The sequence below is a fragment of the Anabrus simplex genome, chromosome 14, assembly GCF_040414725.1.
Source record: "Anabrus simplex isolate iqAnaSimp1 chromosome 14, ASM4041472v1, whole genome shotgun sequence".
Lineage (NCBI taxonomy): Eukaryota > Metazoa > Arthropoda > Insecta > Orthoptera > Tettigoniidae > Anabrus > Anabrus simplex.
Window position 1 is genome coordinate 73,205,361 of NC_090278.1, and position 21,491 is coordinate 73,226,851.

The 21,491-nt window shown below is 38.8% G+C and overlaps 1 protein-coding gene across 8 annotated transcripts in view; it reads right to left on the minus strand.

Moving 5' to 3' along the window:
* LOC136885513 (transcription factor E2F3) overlaps positions 1–21,491 on the minus strand; it is a 199,552-nt gene that overhangs the window by 110,382 nt on the left and 67,679 nt on the right. For all 8 annotated transcript variants that reach the window (XM_067158111.2, XM_067158107.2, XM_067158113.2 and 5 more), the window contains exon 6: positions 13,704–13,852. In XM_067158111.2, coding sequence (XP_067014212.2) covers positions 13,704–13,852 — 149 coding nt within the window. The remainder of the gene's footprint in view (positions 1–13,703; positions 13,853–21,491) is intronic.

Below are 21,491 nucleotides of genomic sequence, written 5' to 3' on the forward strand. Positions count from 1 at the left end.
GTTATATAAAGTGTGTGTGACACATTTGTTGGCTTAAGATAAAGGTTTAGCAAAATTTATATCGATCAATCATAATATCAATTCAGATTTAATTTCCATTCAGTTGGCAGTACTTACGGAACCGGAATTGCTCCCGCCTTACTTCTCAAACACGTACACAAATCTATCGATAAAAAGTGCGCGGATAATAGGTGGTCTACATCAAGTGAAAATCGAGTTCAACAAAATCACTCTGATTCCTGTTGATGCGACGCTAAAATCTTGGCCGACTTGTCACAACGATCTGAATGGAAATGATATCTGAACTGAATCGATAATATGATCGATCAATATGAATTTTGCTAAACCTTTATCATCTTAGGCCAACAACTGGGTCACACACACATTATATAACATTACCCGATGCAAATCTTATTCCTCGAGTGAATTCTATAGTTTGGCTTTGCTGTGTAAATAACAGTACTAGTACGTGAAGTGTACGACAGATGTCGCACAGCGATGCGTAAGCGATTCATAGTTTATTTCAAAGGTTGCCAGTAAAAATCTTGAACATTGCCGAGGTCGACAAATTCAGCACTAGGGTGTAAATCTATCCAGAAAAGGTGCGCAGATAATATATGTACCTTTGTCACATCTAGTAAAATTTAGTATTGTTATACACATTAATACCCAATATTGTATTCTTTTTCCTTTTACGTCAAGTTAAATAACCAATTACTAACTGCAAGCCATAATTCTCGAACCCAAGACCTCATATTTGAAATTCTAAATTCCCACGAAGGAAATTGGATATATTTCCACCAATAGAGTATATCTAGTGTAAGACCTAAGACGAAACGCTGGTTAATAGAGCAAACATCTGAAAAGCCTTACACCTAAGACTTCAACCGGTTAGTTTTTCCAATATTACAGCTTCCGAGTAAAGTCACATTTAACATGCTCTCAAATTGCTGGTATATTTTTTGTAACATTCCAAATAATGTAACATTTAAATTTTCAAATCAGACCACTGTTACTAAGCACTGTGTCCTTACACAACCAGTAATCAACAGCAAACAGATGATATTGTTGGTATGCATATTAATACAGAATATTGTATTCTTTCCTTAGACTGTTCCTATTGCAGAAATATTAATATTAGATCTTAGTCATTATACTTTAATTTCAAATCAAGTGCCTGATTTGATCTTGAGGCGGTACAGTGACTGATGATGCCTTCTATGAAAAAAATAATAAATTAATCAATCAGCATCCTTCAAGGAGAGTATCTTAAATATGGAACCATAATGATATTTATCACTCATACCACTCCGCGTATGGTATAATGCGGGACCTGGAAGACATTTTCGAGCATACTCTTTAGTGTTCTGTGCTTCAGGTGTGGCCGAGTTTTGAATAACATCCTGAGATTCACGAGTACTGAGTATGGGTGAAAGAAAGTACTGAAAATTTCCGTATTTAGAAATTAGTAATAGGAAATGGCAAGATGAAACGAGTTGAAATTGCCAAGAAGTTGAGGATTGCTCTGCCGACCTTAAATACTGTTGTACTGAAATTGAAGGGAGTGTTAGGTGTTACGACATATAAAGGGACCCGCACGCAGGACGGAAAATGGGAATGCCCAAAAGTATGTTTATTACAGTGGTTCAGGCAACATAGGACAGAAGGCTTTCTAATTTGCGGATCAATGTTTTGAGAAAAAGCAAGTGAACTAGCAATCATATTTGTGTAGAAGATTTTAGTGCTTCGCCGAGCTGACTACACAAATTTACGGTTAGACAGGGTATCAGCAATCATAATGTGCGCAGGACAAAAGCCGATGTGTCAATGCAGAGACCACACAAGATTGCAGAGAAAATCGCTTGAAAGTACTGACATCTAGGTTCATTCCCAAGGACATTTTCAATGCGGACGAGACAGGCCTCTTATGAATTTAATGCCTGGGTGTTTCGAAGGGAGAAAATGTTGCGGTGGAAACAAAGCAAAATAACGCGCAGCATTTCTGTTATGTATCAATAGTGACGGAAGTGAAAAAACTGCCTCCACTGATAATCAGCAAATTCTCAAAGCCGCTTTAAGAACATTGCTGCGCTCCACACCAATTACACCAACAATAAAAAAATCCTGGATCACTGCGAAGGTTTTTGAAGACTCTCTTCGAAGTGTAGATGCCAAGATGGGAGCGAAAGGACATAAGATCCTCCTAGGACTTATCTGATGAATGTAAATGGAATTTTCGAACACGGATTGCACAAGTGAGCAGCAGTCTCTTGATTTTGGAGCGATACACACATTTACAGTATCGTAAGAGGCTGGTTCAGCACGCAATTGGATGTGTAAATGTAGGAATGAAGGAAGAAATGAAGATCAACGTATTACAGACAAGATCCCTCTAATATATTTCCCCTTTTTGTAAGTTTATGTGAAATATTTACCATAGGATTTCGTGCAGTACCATTCTCTAAGGGCGTGTCAGACTAGGTGACATGAATCACCTACCAACTGCTGGTGCTTGTGAAACATTTTACACACAGGGCTGTCTCGGTGACCGACCTTGAAGTAGTTCATTCCCACTAATAACAAAGGCAGATTTCACAACCCCAACTGGCGACAGCCGGAAAACGATCGCTGCCGACTGATGTCTTCACATTCTTCATTTGCGTTCAGAACTCTTCAGAGGCATTGTGCATTTCTTGTTCGTTCACGTTACGGTTCAGTCTCAAAATACTGTAAACTGTACTAAATATAGTCAGTATGAACATGGGTATGGGAAAAGGAATTCAGAAGAGAGACATCCTCTAGACTTCTGTAGAAGAAACACTTTGGTAGTAAAAAACAGCTGGTTCAACAAAAGAGTCAGTCACCAGATTATCCTTAACAGCCCGGATGTAAAGAGCAAGACGGTCATTGACGATGTCATTACAGATAAAGAAAGAAGTAGACTGATATAAAGGCGATTCCGAGCGAGAACATCAATAGCGACCACCAGTTATTAGTAGCAGATCTGAAAGATAATATACCAAAGATAACAACCAGGAAATTTTTTTTTTGCTAGGGGCTTTACGTCGCACCGACACAGATAGGTCTTATGGCGACGATGGGATAGGAAAGGCCTAGGAGTTGGAAGGAAGCGGCCGTGGCCTTAATTAAGGTACAGCCCCAGCATTTGCCTGGTGTGAAAATGGGAAACCACGGAAAACCATCTTCAGGGCTGCCGATAGTGGGATTACCTAAGATTAAGGTGTGGGAACTTCAACAAATTGGAAAACTGTCAGACTATCAGAATCGTATAAGAGGACAACTGCCTTAAGAAACTATTGTTCAGAGCCATCAAAAACCAATGAATTCAATTGAAACCATCAAAGTAACCGACGATCCTACTGGAAACCTGGCCAGGAAAGAAAGACATCAGGTTCTGAGGAATCATTTTGATCACCTATTCAACAGGACAGAAGCAGAGCAAGAGACCAACTGAAATGGTGTAGGGCTTTTAGTGCCGGGAATGTTCCCAGGACTTACTTGGCTTGCCAGTGCAGGTCTTTTGAATTGACGCGCGTAGGCGACCAGTGCGTCGTGATGGGAACAGCCCCCATGCCAGAGAAATTAACCAAGGGTGGTTTAAATTACCGAACCCTCCAGGAATTGAACCCGGGACCCCTCTGACCAAAGGCCACCATGCTATTTCACTTATGAGCCAAAGAACCAGCAGTTGAAACCTACACAGAGGAACCTCCATACCCGCCAACTTTTGAAATGGGCTATCAGTAAAACTCACGCGCGACGAAAACATCTAACAACATCTGACATACCTCGGCTTTTTTTTCTTTTTACAAAGTTTTACCATGATCCACCTGTTCAATACATTATAATGTTGTCACATTTAAAATATCTTCATTAGTTAAAAAGTTACGTGCGACATGTTTTGCACCCTTACAGAGAGCATCACAAGCCAAATCTGAATCTCGAAGAAATGGTTATGTTCATATGACTTAAGAACTGTTAGACCCTTTTCACAGACTTAAAACTTACTCTATTAGAATATCGTAAAATACAGAATCTTTGGATACATGTCTTAATCACATGTGCTTAATAGGAAAGATACATTAAAACTGTGGAGGAATGAGTTCTAAAATATTTAAAACAAGTAGCATATCTAAAATCGAATACCTTAGAAAGACGTGAATATCAATCTTAAGAGCTAAATTTGAAGATTTTCTTGGCAATGAGATCTTGTTAAAAAGTTATTTATCCCTTGGGGATAAGAGTCTATAAAGATTAAAATATCTCGTAAATTTGATGATTGAACTGGTGACAGGATGAATGTTGGTCTTCGAGAAATTTTAACGACTGTTTTCATTGGACCTCGGCAAATGCTGTTGAATAAATATGCGCTTGTTGATGTCAGTATGTTGCTAGTTGCTTTACGTCGCACCAACACAGATAGGTCTTATGGCGACGATGGGACAGGGAAGGGCTAGGAGTGGGAAGGAAGCGGCCGTGGCCTTAATTAACCCATTTCATCCCGCTGGCAGGATTTCCTACCGGTGTAGTTTTCTCTATCTAGATGGCAGTGCATTCAGTTAATTTGTTTATTCATTGCATTAGCATATTCCTTGACCTTCATAGAGAAGCCAGTTATAAAGATCCATACCATCATTTTGTGCTATTAATCACCACAGGTGTATTAGTTTGAGCAAAAGACAGAGTGGAATGAAATGGCATACAGCAACAGACATACATCGTAAGTATTCCTTTACTTCAGCTTGGATTTGAGTAGTATTATGTATTTAAGTTCTCAAGACAGTCAGGAAGACTGTGTTGCTACTGGAATTTTGATCATTATACTTGAAAGGGCAACAATGAACAATTTAAATCCTCTGGCAGGATTTCCTGCCATTGGGATATAACATTATCATTGTTAGCCCTAATACTTATAGTTCTAAAAATGAGTGTTCTTTTTATTTTAGGCTGTGCGTCAATGAAATATGTGACCTATTAGAATGTGATGCGCTGGATGATGTCAATGTGACTGGAATTTCTGTACCCCCGCCAGTTGAAAATGCAGGCGCAGAGACAGATGCTGACTCCGACAAAAGTGATGATGAAGTGGATTTTCAGTTGCATCATTTACCTAGGCGTATACTCAAAAGTTCTGCTGAACTACTTATAGAAATGGACGAAGATCAGCCAGTATTTAGTAATTCTAACACTTTATGCTCACCATCAACCTCAGCAGTAATACCCATCGACCCAGTCAAAGAAAGTGGACTAGAGAAAATGGCTTTCCTTGCACCCAATATGTCACCTAAATTTCCTATATCCAGAGAGACCTGCAATGTCCTCCACCAGAGATCTGTGCGCCATACTTCGGTTACATCATTAGCCGGACCAGCTGTTACAACAGATGAAGCTCAAATGCCACCAAAAAAGAAAAAAAATCAGAAAATAAGTTTTGGTGCTTGTGACAAAAGAGTTGGACTAAACATACCATCGTACAGAGAGCCTTACCATCCAAATCTGACAGATTATTGGAGGGAACACTTGAAATCTCCTATGGACGCCTTTCAGGTACTTTATCCAAATAAACTCATTGATCACATTTTAGAGCAAAGTAAAATATACAGTGGACAAAAGAATCTTTCAGTAGAGTGCTTGACTAAAGAAAATATTCTAGTTTTCTTAGGAATATTACTCCTATCTGGTTACGTACCTTTGCCTACCAGACGTATGTTCTGGAGTTTGTCCTCTGACACACATAACGAACTTGTAAGTAAATCCATGCGCAGAAATACGTTTGATGATATAATGAGACAGATTCACTTAGCAGATAACACAGCTATTGATGGAGATTGTTATTACAGGCCCATGTTTGACATGCTCAATGAAGCGTTCAAAGCTATAGATAATCCAGAGTTTCTAAGCATTGATGAAACTATAGTACCTTATTATGGAAGACACCGTACAAAACAGTTCATTCGTGGCAAACCCATCAGGTTCGGTTTTAAACTTTGGACCATTTGTTCAGCAGATGGCTATATGCTTCATGACGAACCATATTGCGGAAGCAGCACTCGTATTCCACCTTCAGGATCAGGCCAAGGATATGATATTGTTACAACACTTGCCAAAAAATGTAACATTGAAGCTGGTTCACATATTGTTTTTGACAATCTTTTCACCTCCATTCCTCTTCTGGAAGATTTGTCACAAAAAGGAATAGCTGCTACGGGGAGTATCAGAGAAAATAGGATTGGAGATGCACCCCTCATTGACAAGAAATCATTAGAAAAGAAAGGAAGGGGAGCTATGGACCAAACAGTTGCCGATGATACAATAGTGTTAGTAAGGTGGTTTGACAATAGAGTTGTAACAGTTGCTAGTAATGCTGTAAAATCCAATCCACTTACATCTGCTAAAAGATGGTCTGCCAAACTGAAGAAATCTATCCAAGTGCCTCAACCTAAACTAATAGCAGTCTATAATAAATACATGGGAGGAGTTGATTCACATGACCATTATGTGGCTACATACAGGATTCATATCAGATCCAAAAAATGGTGGTGGCCATTGTTTGTTTGGGGGCTGAACGCAGCTGTTGTGAATGCTTGGCGCCTTTTCCGAAGTCTTGGTAATAATATAACATTGCTAATGTTCCAGCAAGATATTAGTCAGCAACTGCTCCTGCAGTGTGGAAGTGAAGGGAAGTGCTCTGGTCCAAGATTTCAAATCAGTGGCACCGCCTATAATGCAACACGGTTTGATGAAAGAAATCATTGGATAATAAAAAGTGAGCAACCTAATTCGAGATGCAAGCAGTGCAAAGGTAGAACAACGTACAAGTGTGAAAAATGTAACACACCTCTTCATCCTGAATGTCACAAGCACTACCATGTGAGACCTCTGTAAAGAAACAACACAGTGCAAGTTTTCCTAACAAGTTTGTTTCAAAACGTTCTTATAGTTATGTAAGAATGTGGACTCGGTCATCTTCGTTGATATATTTTGTCATATTGTTGTAAATGTTTAACTTGATGAGCATTATTATGTAGTACTTTGACAATAAGTTGAAATAAAAGTGACAAGTTGAAACAGATAATGATTAATCCCATTGGCAGGAAATCCTGCCAGGCTAAAAATAACCCCGAAAATGATGTTAATTCAAAATTCGTTTTTTCTTACAATTCCTCACCCCCTAATGAGTAACTTGTGAAAATAAAGGCAATCCTTCGAAAAAAAAATTCTGGGAACAAATGGGTTAAGGTACAGCCCCAGCATTTGCCTTGTGTGTAAATGGGAAACCACGGAAAACCATTTTCAGGACTGCCGACAGTAGGGTTCGAACCTCAGTATGTTGAAAAAATTGATTTAATAAGGTGTGACTGAAAGGGATGTAAATCTACGATCGTATTTAAAAGTTGTTGCTTAGTTTATATTGTTGCCCGTATCGAGAAAAGGCACGTTGTAAGTAATCGGAAGTTGTGTTGCTAGTTAAGAGTGTGCTTCTAGAAACTTCACTTACCCCTCCAATTGCTGTTTGTCAGTTTGGTGTTATCCGAGGTTGTATGGTGACTGCTTGTTCCGTATCTACTTCTTGTATTGTAGGAGTGAGGTGGAGATGAGGGAGTAGGGATACAAGGAGAAATGTTTGTGGGTGTGGTTTTGGAAGGGGAATGTCTAGTAGGAGCACGGGGAGGGGTTGTGTTCTTTACTGCTCCGCAATTATTAGTTGTTTTGGGAATGAAAACTTTGGCAAAGCTACTTTCTTCAAGATAAAGCGTTTTTAACAGTTGAGGTAATTGTTCGTGTAACGGATTTCTTATTTTAATTTAGTCATTTAAATTTCTTCTTTATTAAAAATACTGGTCTAAATGGATATAAATATTCTCTAATTCTGTCATTAATGTCCCCTTTTCCATCTTCTTTATAATTTATAGGTCTTTATCGTCATAAATTGGTGGCCTGACTCTTTCATGTGAGGAATCATCGCAGAATGTTTGTAGTGCTTTGCAGCATTAACGTGTACTAAGTATCTTGTAAGAAAGCTATGGCCAGTTTGGCCAACATATGAACATTTACACTCTACACGTTAACCTATAGATGCCAGAACTTAAATAAGGGTTATCCTCTTCAATCCCGGACTGAATACTCCAGAAATGGAATTTTTATACATGCCATTTCTGAGAATATGGGTCACCAGTAAGCAAACCATGCAATAAAATTATTCTTTGTAACGTGCCCAAAGGGCATAAGTGAGGGTCCTCTTGTTAACACATTATGGATTACAGTTCTCTTGATTTAGCAGATGGGTTTTTTGGAAACAATGTGTGTTTTCATTCCAATTATGTACTTCAATTACTTGAAAAGAAGCAAAACCTATTTTAAAACACACTCATAACATGGAAACTGTGTAATACTAACGTAAAATAACCAACACCTATTTTAAAACACTCATCATAACATAGGAACACTGTGCATACATAGAAACTAAATATATACGTAATTGAACAATTTCTCACTACACAAGTCATTCTACCCATTACTTGGTGTGATAATGCAAGAAGCAGTTGTTTTTAGAGCGCAAAGGTACATACCACATTTTGTACATACTGTACTACCCTCGTCTTGGAACGACATCCAGGCCTTCCGCATTTTGAGGCATTCTTTGCATCAACAAATTTTGGTAAGTGGCCTATATTGTCAAAACGAACCTCTGGAATGGGTTGGCTCTGAACTCTTCGTACTTTCACAGTACTTTGTTTGTAAATGTCATCCCCAGAGTCATATTCATCAGCAGGGTTGGTGGGTGCTGAGGGAGTCCGTCCTCGTTTCCTAAGGTCCTTAAAATATTTCAATGCCTTTCCTACATGCATTTTGTAATCCATTAATGAGAGTCGTTTTTGTCTAATAATACCACTACCTGCACACCATCTGTGATACATTATCCAACAATTAACAATTATCAGATCAACAAAGTGGTTCACATTCTGCATTGCTATGGGAAATGGTGAGAATAGATACAACATTACTCTAGAAAATTGGTTATACTTTAGAAGACCATTGGCTCCACAAATTTTTTATATTTGTGCCCAACTGGAATCACTTGCAGCATCTTGATTTGAAACCGAAGAACTGTGAGCTGCCTCAGAAGCTCATTCACCACCTCATCTGTAGTTTCATTCTCTTCCTTGCATAACATAGAAAACTTTTCCAAGAATAACATATGGAAGAAAACTGTGCAAGAGTGGAAAATTGCTGATGTAGTCACAGGCAGTACAAAAGAAGTTTCTCACTGATGAAAAGAAAAGGGATTTACCTGTAGCCTATCCTGGGGTTCGTTCACTATGTTCAAAGTCTGAATGCCAATAACCAACTCATCACTTAAATAGTTTCTTCCACCATGTGCAATATTAACATCACTCCCACATGCCTTGCAAAAGGTAAATTTTTCTCCGTCTCCTGATTTTAGTATGCACAGAAAAAAACACAATATGATTCTTTAAATGTCTGGACGTACCGTTTCTTATGGGATTTATTCATGATAATCTACAATAGGAATGTAGCGTATGAAAATGTCTAAGAACAAATCTCTTGATATGTACTGAAAATCGAAATGAATCCTGATCACTGAGCGTCACATAAAATTATAGGAAATACTGAAGGCAGTCAAACCCTTCATTAAAACATGTCAAAGCACACTAAGTCTTAAACCATTAAATGAAAACGACACTACCCTCGTGAACAAAGAATATGCACATGGTAAAAAGCATACACACACGTGGAACGAATGACAATCTTTATAAGTTAATGGGCTTCGCTAACAGCAGTATACCCAGTCAGTCGAACGAATGCAATTGGTCCAACGAATACAGAAAACAGAGAAGCAGGAACTTTTAACACAAAATCTCTTAACACTTCCTTAAAATGTCAACCTTATAAAGCCAAACGCCAACTTCGCGAACAAGGTACATCAAAGAACATAGGTTAAATCACAAGTGAACGGAATGGAACAAAGAATTTTCGGAGCAAAGCCTGTCGACACCTGAGATTCATTCGGAATAACTGTTATCCCGGTTTCAAATTCCGATAACGACACAAATATCACATGGTTAAAAGTACCAATTATGACAAGGAACGAGTTACTGACTATTGTGGACTTGCCTTCGACCAAAACCGAACGCTTCGACACACATAAACTACCGACTGCACGGAAGTGGAGCGATTATAAAATTTCTGCCTACAATTTCCGTAAACTTTACGGATAAACCGTAAAAGTTGGCAGGTATGAACCTCCTATTACATGGGCAGAAACAGAAGCAGCCCTCAAGATGATGCCACAAGGGAAAACCCCGGGAATCGAAGCCAGCACGGACATTATTGAAGCAGGAGTCCAGGCTTTACAGTGGCCACACAGAGTGTCAAGAGTGTTCAATGCAGTTTGGAAAGATGGCAGGATACCTACTGATTGGAGCAAGTGTGACATTATCCCCACGTTTAAGAAAGGAAATCGCCGAAAATGCTCCAACTCCCGGGGAAAAACACTTTCTCATAGACTTACGATTCTTGAGAAAATCTTAAGGAGCAGATTGCGAGCTTAGAGCCACAGTCTGAACAGGAATAGTATGGCTGAACGGGAATAGTATGGCTTCAGGCCTAACAGTGTCCACAACAGACCTAATCTTCAGTGCACGTATGTTAATGCAGAAGTATTAGGAAAAAGGGAAAGATCTGTTTATGGTTTACCTTGACATTGAGAAGGCATATGACAGCATTGCAAAAGAGAAGATACGGGAATGCCTGAGAAAAAGAAATGTACCAGAGGGATTGGTGAGGAAAGTTCAGATGCTCTACAAGGTTTGATTGACAATCTGACCAGAGGAAACCAATTCTGAATGAAATACACCCCTAGCGTGAAAAAGCAAATCAGCATTGTTTCGACATTAGATTTCACTTGATGTCTTCTTGGACGGGGTGACAATGATGTCCTCCATTGGCTTGACTGTTGCTTTGTTTCTGGGTCGTAACCATAGCACCACAAATCATCACCAGTAATGACCTTTGACAAAAAAATCGGGATATGTTTCAAGCTGTCGTTTCTACACCGCCACCTTTCACCTGTACATTCTTTTGGATTATCAGTCAGAACCCGAGGAACAAACTTGGCAGCAACTATTTTTACTCACAAATGTTCCGTTTAAAATTCACTATACTGAGCTCCAGGATAACCCATTGATTTCTGACAGTTGATCAATTGTCTGTCGACTGCGTGAGCACAAGCTCTCCAATTTTTTTAAACATTTTTCAGGCAGTAGATGGACGCCCAGAACGATGTTTGTCATCAATCGACATGTGGCTATTTACTAAATAGAGCTGCACGTAAACCTGCCATCATAAAATCTATATAAGAACAAATTAGCGTTATAAAAAACAATCGCTCCACGGCAATGTTATTCCGGTTATTTTTGGGTACTCCTACGTACAAAATATAGTTTGACTTTTAAGCTGTTTACAAAGATTATTACAAGTTGTTAAAAGTCCATCACAGCAATATTTGCTTCAATAAAATCACAGAGTAAGCATTTCTAGGAGCTGAAAGGACACACGATACACCAGATGGTCTGCATTTTGCAGAAAACTTTTCTCCAGTGGAGATCAGCACATCTGTCACAATTAGTCCTAATACTCTTAGGAGTTACAGAGGTTCTGCAATGTCAATCTAAACTATACTGTTTTGTTATGTTTCCATTACTTCCGAAGCAGGACGGAGAGTTTACGAATAAATCTTGTTTCCAGGTCTGCACTGTTTTGAAGAAACAATGAGATGTCGTGGGGTTTTGACCGGTGGAATTTCCGGATTGCAATCTGTTAGTTTTGGCAACAGGGATTTCCTAGTTGTTGTTGACATGTTATGTTCCTAGTCCTGAACCAAGGTACACGTTAAGTCATCGTTCAGCTGGTGGGATGTGACTTAACGATGGTATTCTAAATGTAGTTATTGATTTCATTGTACCTATTATAATGCTTATTGCATGACTGAACTGGACATCGAAAGGTTTTTTTGTAATTAGTGTTGAACCAAACTGAGTTGTGATATATAGTTTGAGCTAATAAATCGAACAGGCTGCACAGCTTATTTTCCCTGCCGTCTACCGCAGGTGATCCCTGAAGGATCGAGTTCTACCTGAAGTACTTGCTGTTGTTCAAGCGATTGTTACCCAAATACTCGTCAAATTCATGATTAGCTTACTTAATGCATAGATGGAAACATATTTCTGTAGTCTTGCTTGGGATTGGCTTGGATCTCCATTTACAGAAGTACTCATTAAGAGATTCTAAATTATTAGTTACGGTCCTTTCTGTATTTTATCAATCAGTCTGCCGTGTAGATATGCTTTCACGGGCAGAGCAAAAACGTTTTGGAACAGGTCACAAGCATATCAGATCAAGACTGGATACAAGTCGGGCTACAACAGAGCGACACCAACCATGATGTCTCTTTAGGCAGCTGATTGTATTACAAAGTTACTTCAAATGTCTGGCTCCAACATGGTATCGGAAGCCTAACGATTCTTTCAAATGGTATAATGTGCAGCAGTTTGTAGTTTAGTTGTAAATCAAGGAAAGCAACTAATGTCCTAAGTTGCCTCCGGAAGCCAATGTGAGGTCAGTGATAACACTATCTTGCACAGCAGCAGTTCCATCTGAATTCAACTTATTCCAGAAGCATATGTCCAAGATTTCAAAAAGCTGATCATTTTGCACACTGTAAACTGTACTCAGTAGTGCAATTGGCCTATAGCTTTAAGTTATGTTTTTACAGTAGAATATTTTAACGGTTTCAACCCATTTTGGTCTGAATACTGTAGGCATCAAAGCTATGGAGTAGATCGATTTATATTTATAATTACTTATATTTTATATTTCTTGATCACCAGTTGTAAGGAACTCTTTATACAGCTTGTTGCTAGCTTCTGTTCATCGGGTATACCTTTCTTTCTGTACAGTCGAGGCATATACGATATTTCCTGGTTGTACTTATCACTGCAAAAACAGACCTCTAATTTTCACGAACAGGTCGTATCTAGTCCAGTCCAAGCACGATCATGGTTCTCTCAGAAGGCAAGCCAGTTTGCCTTTCCAAGGATCCATAATGGATGTGGAGTAGAAGCGACGATGGTATGCACGTTATGAGATGCAAGCACAGACATTCAATTCATATACACCAACAAAAGGCGAGCATCTCAAAACGTAAGAGAGTTACTCAATACACTTCAATATGATACATTGCTCTCATTTACACTTGTCAGAAATTGCCTAGTACACCTGACTGTAGGATACATTGACAAATGTACCTGGCCACATTCGACAATGATCACTTATATGACGGGCCCCTAGACTTCTGATTGACGATGTTATGTCCTTAATTCTGTTTTGTTAAAAATTGTATGGAAAGGCCTTTAATGGGACTTTAGACCAAAGCCCCATTCTAAAACAGTCCATAACTTGCTCTACCGAGACTGCAGCATGTCTAATGGAAAGCTCCACAAGAGACTCAAAAAAGCAGCACTCGGATTAATCGAGTTGGCATTTGTTTTATTTCTCACAAAAGCAACCACAGTTTGAACCACAACAAATGCTCGGCATTACTGCAAAAACATTTCAAAGCGACAGCTAGAAGCATGCTTAACAAATAAGTTTAATCCTACCTCATCAGGGTGAGGCACCTGAAGTTTAGCTTCAGGAGGAGCCTTGATGGCCATGACTGTTTGTTGACGATATTCAGGAATCCCGCGAAGGTCCTGGTAGGTAATGTAAGCGTAGCGTTTATCCTCACTAAGTTGCCGGAGATCGCATTCTGTAGAGAAAAAAAAGGGAAAACATAGAGAACTGAACCTGAGTGTGCAACTTTGAATGGACCAACTAACCTCCTTACTAGGCTTCGGATTACCAAAGCCTGTGTACAAAGGGTAAATTAGATAAAATATTCACCTCAGATAACTTTAAAATCCTGCAAAATATCAACTATATACTGTATTTGCAAGTCCAGTAAAACTAACTTCAACCAATTTTCTTTCCCCATTAACCCATTGCCATGCTAACATTTTCCTTGAGAAATGTACCTTGGACTGTGATTTTTTTTTTTTTTCTACATCTTATGTTATGGATGCTAAAATGGTTACAAAAGCATACATCAAACTAACAACATTTTGGGTCAGAGTTCAAGTTACTACAATTAACTGAAGTCTTAAGGTATGGTACACCTTGAAACATCAATCCACGTTGAGGACAACTTTGCAGTGTTGCCAACTAATATTTTCAAGATCCGCTAAATGATACAAAAAATCCGCTAAAATCCAAGAAATCCGATCTCAAATAATGAGCAATAATAATAATAATAATAATAATAATAATAATAATAATAATAATTTTAAAAGTAAATGTCTGCACCTGATCTGTGAGTTTCAATGGGATTAACCTGCACCTGCGAGCTAAAACTCATAGGCGTTTTACTGCCGGGTGCAAACTACTGTTGGTGAATCCCCTACCTCAGGGGCCACACACAGAACAGGCCAGTTCATTAAACGGTCTTCCTTCAAAGCATATATATAATTGCTACTTTCTCACAGTTTCATTACCTGTCGTCATTCGTCAACTGAGAGATAAGTGATCTTTCCCCACGCATTACAAATGTATGATACCATGATCTCATAACATCAAATCTAAATAACATGTTTTCCTCGTGTGATTGCTAGCACCTGACAAGAAGAAGGGAATAGTTTGGGACAGACTGGAGAACAAATTTATAAAATAAAATAATAAAAAACGTAAAATGGATAAAACGGTAAATTCCGCTATAATAAATCTAGAATTCAACCAAAAAATCCGCTGTCCGGTAAATGATACATTTCTCTGCCGACAGTCTTCTAATTCCACCAACCTTGAGATGTATCACCTATAGTGGTGTAATTAGGGTGACATCTTCCAGAATTTTATTTGCATATTCATTGGATTCCTTGCAAATTCCCCCCCAAAAAATGTCAGTAAAGAACTGACTCGCGTCATATTCTGTACCTTTATTCCCAGACACCTCCTGACTACAGTATTTAGCTCCTGAACAACTGCACATGCATTGCCTATCGGAGAATTAATGGCCAAACTTCAATGCGGTGAGGTTATGTACGACGTCATCTTCATTCTTGCTATCACTTTCACGAGTGGAGTCACAGTTCTCAGACGCACTATCATTGCTAAAACTATTATCAGATAATTCTGAGATATCTTCCTCACAACTACCAAGCAGTAATTGCAGGACTCTTCCTCCTTGCAATGGTTACACGACATCTTGCTCCGTGGTAGCATTCACTTCATGAACAAGATGGACAATTTTTGGAGCAAAATAAACATTCACAAAGTAGCCTTCGGATAATAAAATTGACATGGAAACCCGCTAGAACTATCTAGGAACGTAATTCTAAAGAACATCACTATCGAAAGAAATCTGTAGTCAGAAGTATTTCGGACTTGAGTACACGGGGACATCTGCACCCGTCATTGCACGTTAATGAGCGCGGAATGGGTTAAACTAAAGGCTATTTCAAAAAGAATATACGTATTTCAAATGCACATATTTATTAAACTGCAAGACATACAAATATGAAACTTTACACACAGATTACAGATGTTCAATATACAGGTTCTGTGGGAGTTGTGGAACATGAACATTTTCTTTAATGAAACCACACTAGAACAAGTCACAGGGTGTCAAATCCGGTGACCGTGGAGCCCAGCCGAGACATGCTACGACGCCAGCTCCTTGACGACCAACGGTTCGGCAGACTTGCCTTCAGATATTCACGCACTTCGCGACTCCAGTTGTTGAAAACGGGAGTCGTCTTCGTGCAGCCTCGGAATCAACCAGTTTTGTAACATAGCGTGATATTGCTGACCGTTAACCGTGTTTCCATCAAAGAAGAATGGGCCGTAAACAGATTATCGTGATATCGCACAAAACACACTGACTTTGCGTGAATCTCAAACATGTTCAATGACTGCATGTGGATTCTCTAGGCCCGAAATTCGAACATAGTGGTCAGGTGAACAAACACAAACAAGGAAAGCTGCTTCATCACTGAACACGATAGGTTGTGCGAAAGTGTTATTGTCAATAGCATCAAGAATCTCGTTGCAAAATACCACAGGTTTGAGTTTGTCATTAGGACACAGAGCTTGTTAACAGCTGTAAACTGTACCAGCATACGCCTCAAAACCCGCCAAATTATTGTTGTAGGCAGTTGTAACACCCGACTGGCACAACGAGTAAATTTTGAAGGACTACGTTGGAAAAGAGTTTCAATTACTGCAACATTTTCTTTAGGAACACTAGGGCGGCCAGGACTCTTTCCTATGCATACACATCCTGTATCTACAAACTGTCGATACCATCTGCAAATGTACCGCCCATTCGGAGGATCAATTTGGAACCTCAACATGAAACGTCTTTGCACTGTAATCACGGAATTGCACTTCGCAAACTCGAGAACACAAAATGATTTCTGCTGCTGAGTAGCCATTTTAAACATATGACTTACCAAGAAAAACAAAATACAACTTACATGTAGGGGCTATTACACAAACTCCAATAGCCGAGCCGAGGCGCAGCGATATATAATTTGGACAAAATTATACTTTTCAATACATATATTCTTGTTGAAATACCCTGTACTATGATTTTTAATATTTTAAATAATTCAATGACAGTGTATTTACAGCTACAATAGGAAGAATTAGCTAGCTGCCCGAAGATGAAGGAACTACATACTTAGTGCCTGCCTTGGCCACCTTCTATTAAGCACCACGATGAAAACATGTCGGAGCATTTTCCATTCGCGAATGCTATGTGAGAAAAACTCAGTTCCACTTAACCCTTTCCCACGAATTATTTTTGACTCACTTTTTGGCGAAACATAGGGTAATAATTTGCTTGTCAGGTATAGTTGTGGAATACCTTCACTAAACAATTTATTCTGTGAAAACCACTTAAGGTATCACTTTCAAATTTTGTAACAATAGAAAATACACTAGTTATTCTAAAATGACGAGATCATCTAATTACACGCAAGAATTAGGTGTTCAAAATGATGCATCAAGAAGCATCCAATATGGTGCATGAAGTTAAATTGCTTTTTCTTGAAGTCCGTCCGAATTGCTGGAGCTGATGGGACACACTATTTTCTTAGCAATGCGAAGTACGCACAAATTCACCCTGAATCACTTGATTTATTTCATTTTCAGAGTCCGTCTAATCAAGATTAGAACATACTTCCTCTCAGGAATACAAATTATAAACAATTTTTCACTGAATGGGATTGGAAGATACAATTGACATTAGTTGCAATATTACGCAATTACGCAGAGGCTCACACAGAATTAACTGGAAAATTAAATCTGATAATTATGTTTAATGTCCAAGTAGGCCCAATATTTTAAAAGAAGACGTTACCTGAATGAACATTTACTGTCCTGTGGCGTATTCCGATTTCTCAGATTCACATCCTGTTCCAACTGCTTCCCATACCATCTTTATTATCATACCCACAACTTCAAACTCACTACCATAGCATTTGCAGAGATGCCAACTTTCAAGAAAGGCAATTCGTAACGCAGCCGTTCGGTCACCGGGGCGGGGGGGGGGGGGGGGGGGCAGGGAGGTGTGGCCTTAGTTTTTTCCGAGATCTTACTAACTTACATATCGTTGCAAAGTCTATGAACAACATAGAATTCAACCAGTTATTCAAAAACCGGCATATAAAGAATGTACGATTCTTACCTGCTGAAGTAACAGGTGATCTGCAGTACATATCTGACTGAAGGTTGAATGATCATTCCTTTTATTGAGTATTGTAGTTGCGGTTTGGCTAACGAACACTGGTGGCATGCTTTTCCTTTTGACATCATGTGCATCCTCTGTACTAACAGCACTTAGCAGTTCGGTGTTCATATTAGCTCGGATCTCAATCTTGTTCTTCCTTACCATACGCAACTGAAAAATCGCGGCTACACACACTACAACATGAGATTTTAAGGAACGCAGTAAACAGGGCCATTCTTTCGAGTACTCCTCCCTAAATTTTTGAACTATATTTGGTTTATCACTAGTGTCACTAAACACGGCAACGTCACAACACGTATTTTCCTGCACAAGAAATCGCTTCATTATTTCAAACCTTTCGCATTTTGTAACACACTATTAGCATATATCCTAGAAGAGCAATATGTCAATTTGGCAACCCAAATCGCAATAAATATTTCTTCAACAGTCACGCACACAGCATCCACAATGAAAAGGAGTTTGTCACCACTTTTCTGCAAAATCAAAGAAAAAAGAACTCGCATGGAAGTCATGTGACGAACAAAGACAACTCCGCAAGATATATCACTTTCCAGGTGCCTATTTTTTCGGTAATGGAAGCACACACTGCGTTTGGAGCATATAAACTCGAAATATTCTTAAACGAGAGACACGAAAGGGTTTTAAATTATTAGTGAAAAATCTGAAAATAATATTTGAAAATTCAGGTTGGCTAATGGCATTCCTTGTGTATCCTTTTGAACACTTCATATACTTCGATATTAAAATCAAGAAAAAATCGTAATTTGTGGTGTGTGATTCGTAAAGGCGTAATTGTAATGGGTAATTCGTAATTATTACGACTGAATAGTAATAGTTGGCATCCCTGCATTTGTAACATATTGATCTAATTTGTAACAAATAACATCCGCACTCAACTGCTTATGAGCAACCATGTTGCTGCATTGTGTTTACATTCAGTCAGCTGTCTGTTCTATCCAAGACAACGTATAAAAGAACACTATTAAAGGATTACGTGCATGCCAGTAGTATCTAATCTTTGAGAGACAGATGACAGAGGAAGTAGGTTTTTTTAAGTCGAGTACGCTTTACTACGCAACCTGCGGGAGACAATGTGGAACTCCAGTACGCTTTACCACGCAACCCGCAGAAGAGAGTTAAGAGATCAAGGTCAGCACTTATCACAGCAGATATAAACTCTAGATTAAGGTGGCATTTTCTTCGCAACAATAAATTCATCTTTGCATGTCTCAAAAAAAAAAAAAAAGAGAGAGAGAAGAAGAAGAAAAATACGATGTGGTTTCAAAATTATAATTCCCAACTATTGCTGCATGACAATTATAAACATATAAATACAATTAAATACTTAGAAATGTTATGGATGGCATTCCCCACATGTTGCTGTCACAAAACCGAATCTTATATCTTGCCCCTAAGTAAATCATTTAGAGGAATTGTTTGATCCAATTATTTTGAAGAGTGAGGATGGTAGGCCACATGAAGTGTTCTAGTTCCTTTTCATTGAGAAAGATATACCATAAATAATCTTGAGGTGCTTGTGAGAATATTACTTTATTGTATTTTGAATAATATATTTCTTTTTTAATTGCATGACAGTTTTGTTAGCAATATGGGGAGAACTACAGCTAAAATATTTGGCATTTCTGCAAATTTAATTTCCTAAACATTTTCACTCCTGCCCTAGTACAGAAGAACTGGCTAAATTACACATTACAAGCAGCCGTGCAGGACGTGGAGCCCGGAAGCAGAGCATTGAGAAATCTAAGGTAGGGGGAGAAATAGCAGCCGAGGCCAATATATAGGCAGTGGAGAAGCATAGGGTTTAGTGAAAACTGAAATGTAGTGCCTGATGCCAGGTAACTTGAAATATTTTTTGCAGTTATTTTCTTCTAATTTTTTTTTCCTGACAAAATAGTATAAAATTAGTGGTGGGTATGTTATAGGCAAGTACACAGGGTATTACCAATAGCGAGCAGGCAGAGAAAGAATGCCATGATTCAATATTCGAGACTGGACTGCAATAATAACTATCAAACGTTACTGTGTTGCTGAATGTAGAACATTGATAATGATCAACGCCTGGAAGACTGAATGTGGCATATAGGAGGAGGTATAACTTGAGCAACGAGGTAACATGCATGCATGAAATCTTTGCTTTTCTTGCACAAAGTTTCCGTCAGTAACCGTTCTCGTTGGCACAATTGGCCAACTTTTTAATATCTGGTTCAAATAATCACTACCCCAAGAAGACTTAGTCTTTCATTTAAGTACACATCTTATATCTGTATGAATCTAGGGGAATTGGAAGACAAACTGCATACAGTACAATCCATTTTTTGCTTCTCAAAGGAAATAATAGGCATGTCCGAAATAACAGTGGAATTAAGTAAATTGTTGCGACATTCTGTCAAGAAAGGACCACAAAGATTTATCCATGTAATTTCTTGGAAATTACCTTCAAAATCTGGTCAAGAGTTAGTACAGTTATTATACTTAAGATTAGCTCCTACATTTCCAAGAATGACCACCACCACCACCCAGAAAGTGCGAATGTTTACCTTCTGAAGATGACAGGTAGAAAAAACCTTGTGTGTAACTTGTGACGATCATTCCCAAAATATTATCAAGGGAAACATAAGTCTCTAGCAGAAATGCAATAACATTATGTAACCTACTCTGCAGTTTATTGCACGCACAAATATGAACTGTCTTAATGTAAAAATATCTAGATATCAAGTACTAAGTACCGGTACGTCATACGATCTGTACCCGACTTGGTATTCGTAGGACATACGAATATTTAGCTTGAAACAATGCAAAGGAATTTACTTAGTAACAGGGCAAGTTATTAGACAACCAACATCATTTGAGTCACATTTGAATTCTTACTACCGTATTTCCCGGCATAATCGCTGCCTGCTTTATTTTCGATACAAAAATAGGACTTTGAACATTTAATCGTATAATCATCTCACATCCAAATTTTGTTCGCCAATCTGGTTAAAAGGTAAATGGGACAGCAATGTAAGTTGCACATGAATGCACAATTTAAATACGTAAATAGTTTATGGGCAATTTGGCAACATAGTCACATTTACGAGATGTTGCACAACGTATGAATAAATAATAAAACTATATGTACGACGCATGGGTTACCGCCAGGCTATCGGCAGTTTAACAACGTGGTCGCGAGACAATGTACAATTTATTCACCCCCTACATATTATGAGTTCTCATTTGAAATACGTAAGGCGGTAAGTTATCGCTTATCGGCAACGTCACCAGGAAATACCGGTACCAACACACACTTGTCTTCTAGTAGACAAGAGGTCTGATAATGCGGCGTAATACAACCCCCCCCAGCGCAATAGTCGCGAAGGATCTTGGCCTAACAAGCGACCCTTGCTCAGACCGAAGGCCGCAGATTACGAGGTGTCATGGTCAGCGCAACGAATTCTCACGGTCGTTATTCTTGGCTCTCTAGACCGGGCCCGCCATCTCACCGTCAGATAGCTCCGCAATTGTAATCACGTAGGTTGAGTGGACCTCAAACCTCAACCTCGAACCAGCCCTCAGATACAGGTAAAAATACCTGACCCGGCCG